Genomic DNA, 2,500 nt, shown 5'->3' with positions numbered 1-2,500 from the left:
CTTTGCATCAACTTTAAGTCCTTGGTATCCTCTGTTTCTCTTCGTAATCCTTGGTCTTCATTTATATTATTTTGGTAAATCCGCACAATCCTTTACCATTCTTTGTATCCTTCGTAATCCTTGCGAGGCACTTGTAACAATTCGTTATCCTCGTTAATGTTTTGTTATGGCACACCAGTCTCCGTCTCAGTGGTGTCTGGTGCTGCTGTTCCGCTTCCTTTGTTTCTTGGGAAGTAAATTTACGTTAAATTTTCCATGAAAAATTCTTAGGAGTTGTCTTTATAAATCTGGTCCTGAGTTTCGTGTGATTATTTATAAATCTAACTTGCCTCACTTCTCTTTATCCAGCTCAAAACTTGACGACCTGTACAAGCTGCGCCAGTCACTACTAGACGCCGCAGTGACCACTACAACCACCACAACAACCACACCCGCCACCACCACCACTACCACCACCACTACCACCACCACCACCACCGCCACCACCACCTACCCCTCCACCTTTGGCTGGTCATCTCGAGGGGAAGGCAACTCAGCTTTCCAGGGACTTCTCAGCTTAACAGAGGACGTGGATGACCTTCAGCTTGACCCGTCACCTGAGTCTAGGGCTGATGACGGAGAGGCGGAGGGCTGGAACGACAATAATATTTTACAGTCTGTCATTTGGGCTTTACACAACTCCCTTCAGGTTCCAAAAGTAGGGGATGAAGAGCCAGAAGACCAATGGGTGAGGGTGAAAGGGATTTATGAGAACATGAGGTCCATCCTGCAGGAGATGTACCAGACGGAAGACGACGACCCCACTCCAGGACTCCTTCTGCTGGACCGCCTGATATCCTTCGGGGACTACATGCATTTTCTAAGGGACGTGGTGAGTTCCTTCGAGTCTGACCTCCTGGAGTACCTGTCAGCGAAGTGGAGTGATGTCAAGGCGTCCCTCATCCACACACATCCACTCCTGCGTGTCGTGTTGTCCTCCAGCGCAAAGGAGTTAGGCTGGAGTATCCTAGCGGTGGTGCTGCGTCAGTTTGGAAGTGTCCTTCACCGGCAGGCATTCACGCACATCAGGGAAATTGAGTTCGTGATTGAGCTCATGAGGTCCTCTGGATTTAAAGAAGAAGAGGTGCGTGAAGTATTCGGTCTCTTGGGCCTCCCTACGACGGCTCTTGATGGCGATGTGGCAGAGTCCAGACAGTTGGCTGGGTATGGCGCCTACACACTTGACAAATCAGGAGGGTATGGCCACTCAGGAGGGTATGGCGGTGGTGGAGGGTATGGGCAAATGGGAGGAGGATATGGGCACGTACAGAGCTTTGATCCCTTCGTCCTCCTGGCTGGTCTGGCCTTTGCTACCTTCCTGGCGTACCTAATCTACCGGCTCCTCTCCACCACTGCTACAACCGCAGGAGGGAGGGATATGCCTGAAATGGCTTCGACTCTTGACCTGTCTGACGTGCCTGTGTTCATGGGGAACCTGTACTCGTGGCTGGAGGGAACCAAGGGGCGGTACGAATACGAAGCCAAGGTATGTGTGACAGGCATTGTTGTTGTTGTTGTTGTTGTTGTTGTTGTTGTTGGTGGTGGTGGTGGTGTTTGGTTACATGCTAGCTTTTCTTGGTTTTGTTTTTCGTTGTTGTTTGTTGTTCTGAGTTTGCTTATGTTTTTCATGTGTTTGTTTTCGTTCTTTCTGTCTGCGTGTCTCTTGTTGTTCTTTTCTTCTTGTTCTTGTTCTTATTTTCTTTCTTCTTTCTTTTCTTATACCTCTTGTTCTTGTTCTTCTCCTTTTCATTCTCTTCCTCCTCCTCCTCTTCCGGCACGTACACTCCAAACAGTCTGTCGCTATGTAGACGTCCTCCTCCTCCTCCTCCTCCTCTTCCTCACAATGCCAACAGTTAACCACCACCATTGCAATTTTAACGATCAGCTGACAAATAAAGACTTCGATCCTAACTATTGCCTCTAGAAATCTGATCCTAACTTTTATATTTTTGTTGTTCTTGTCTTCCTTTTTTCTTTAATTTCCTGTTTTTTTTATTATTGTTGTTATTTTCTGCTTCTCTTTCGTAAACATCTTTTTTTTTCTTGTGTAATTTGAACCAATGATATGATCGTGTTGTAATGGTAATAATGAAAAATAATTACACTTCTCTCCTTTCCTCTCTCTCTTATCTCTCCATCTTCTCACCCTCGCCTCTCCCTAAACTTTTTTTCTCCTCTTATTCACCTCTCCTTTGCCTCTTCCTCTTTTCTCTCTTTCCCTCACCTTTCCCTCTCTTCTCCATCTCCTCTCCCTCTGCACTTCTTCACATCTTCCTCTCCATTCCTTCTCCTTTACCTCTCTATCTCCTCTTTCTAACCTCTTCATTTCCTCTCCCTAACCTGTGTCTCTTCTCCCTAATCTCTCCCTCTCTTCTCCCTCATTTCTCCCTCACCTCTTCATCGTCTCCCCAGAGCCTCCAGGATGAGGGGAGGAACCTGAGCTGGGCCGCCAATCACCTGT

General features: G+C 47.1%; 2 protein-coding genes across 2 annotated transcripts in view; one reads left to right on the top strand and one right to left on the bottom strand.

Annotated features, from left to right (window-relative positions):
- Nucleotides 1–2,500, bottom strand: part of LOC135094501 (uncharacterized) — a 122,539-nt gene that overhangs the window by 23,903 nt on the left and 96,136 nt on the right. The window lies entirely within an intron of this gene.
- Nucleotides 1–2,500, top strand: part of LOC135094324 (uncharacterized) — an 8,632-nt gene that overhangs the window by 5,632 nt on the left and 500 nt on the right. The window contains exons 3-4 of the mRNA XM_063994321.1: nucleotides 349–1,525; nucleotides 2,452–2,500. The exon at nucleotides 2,452–2,500 is cut by the window's right edge and continues 121 nt beyond it. Of these exons, the coding sequence (XP_063850391.1) occupies nucleotides 349–1,525; nucleotides 2,452–2,500 (1,226 nt within the window). The remainder of the gene's footprint in view (nucleotides 1–348; nucleotides 1,526–2,451) is intronic.

The sequence above is a fragment of the Scylla paramamosain genome, chromosome 45 (genome assembly GCF_035594125.1).
Source record: "Scylla paramamosain isolate STU-SP2022 chromosome 45, ASM3559412v1, whole genome shotgun sequence".
NCBI lineage: Eukaryota > Metazoa > Arthropoda > Malacostraca > Decapoda > Portunidae > Scylla > Scylla paramamosain.
Note: the sequence above shows the minus strand (reverse complement) of the source record. Positions and strands in the feature narration are given on the sequence as shown.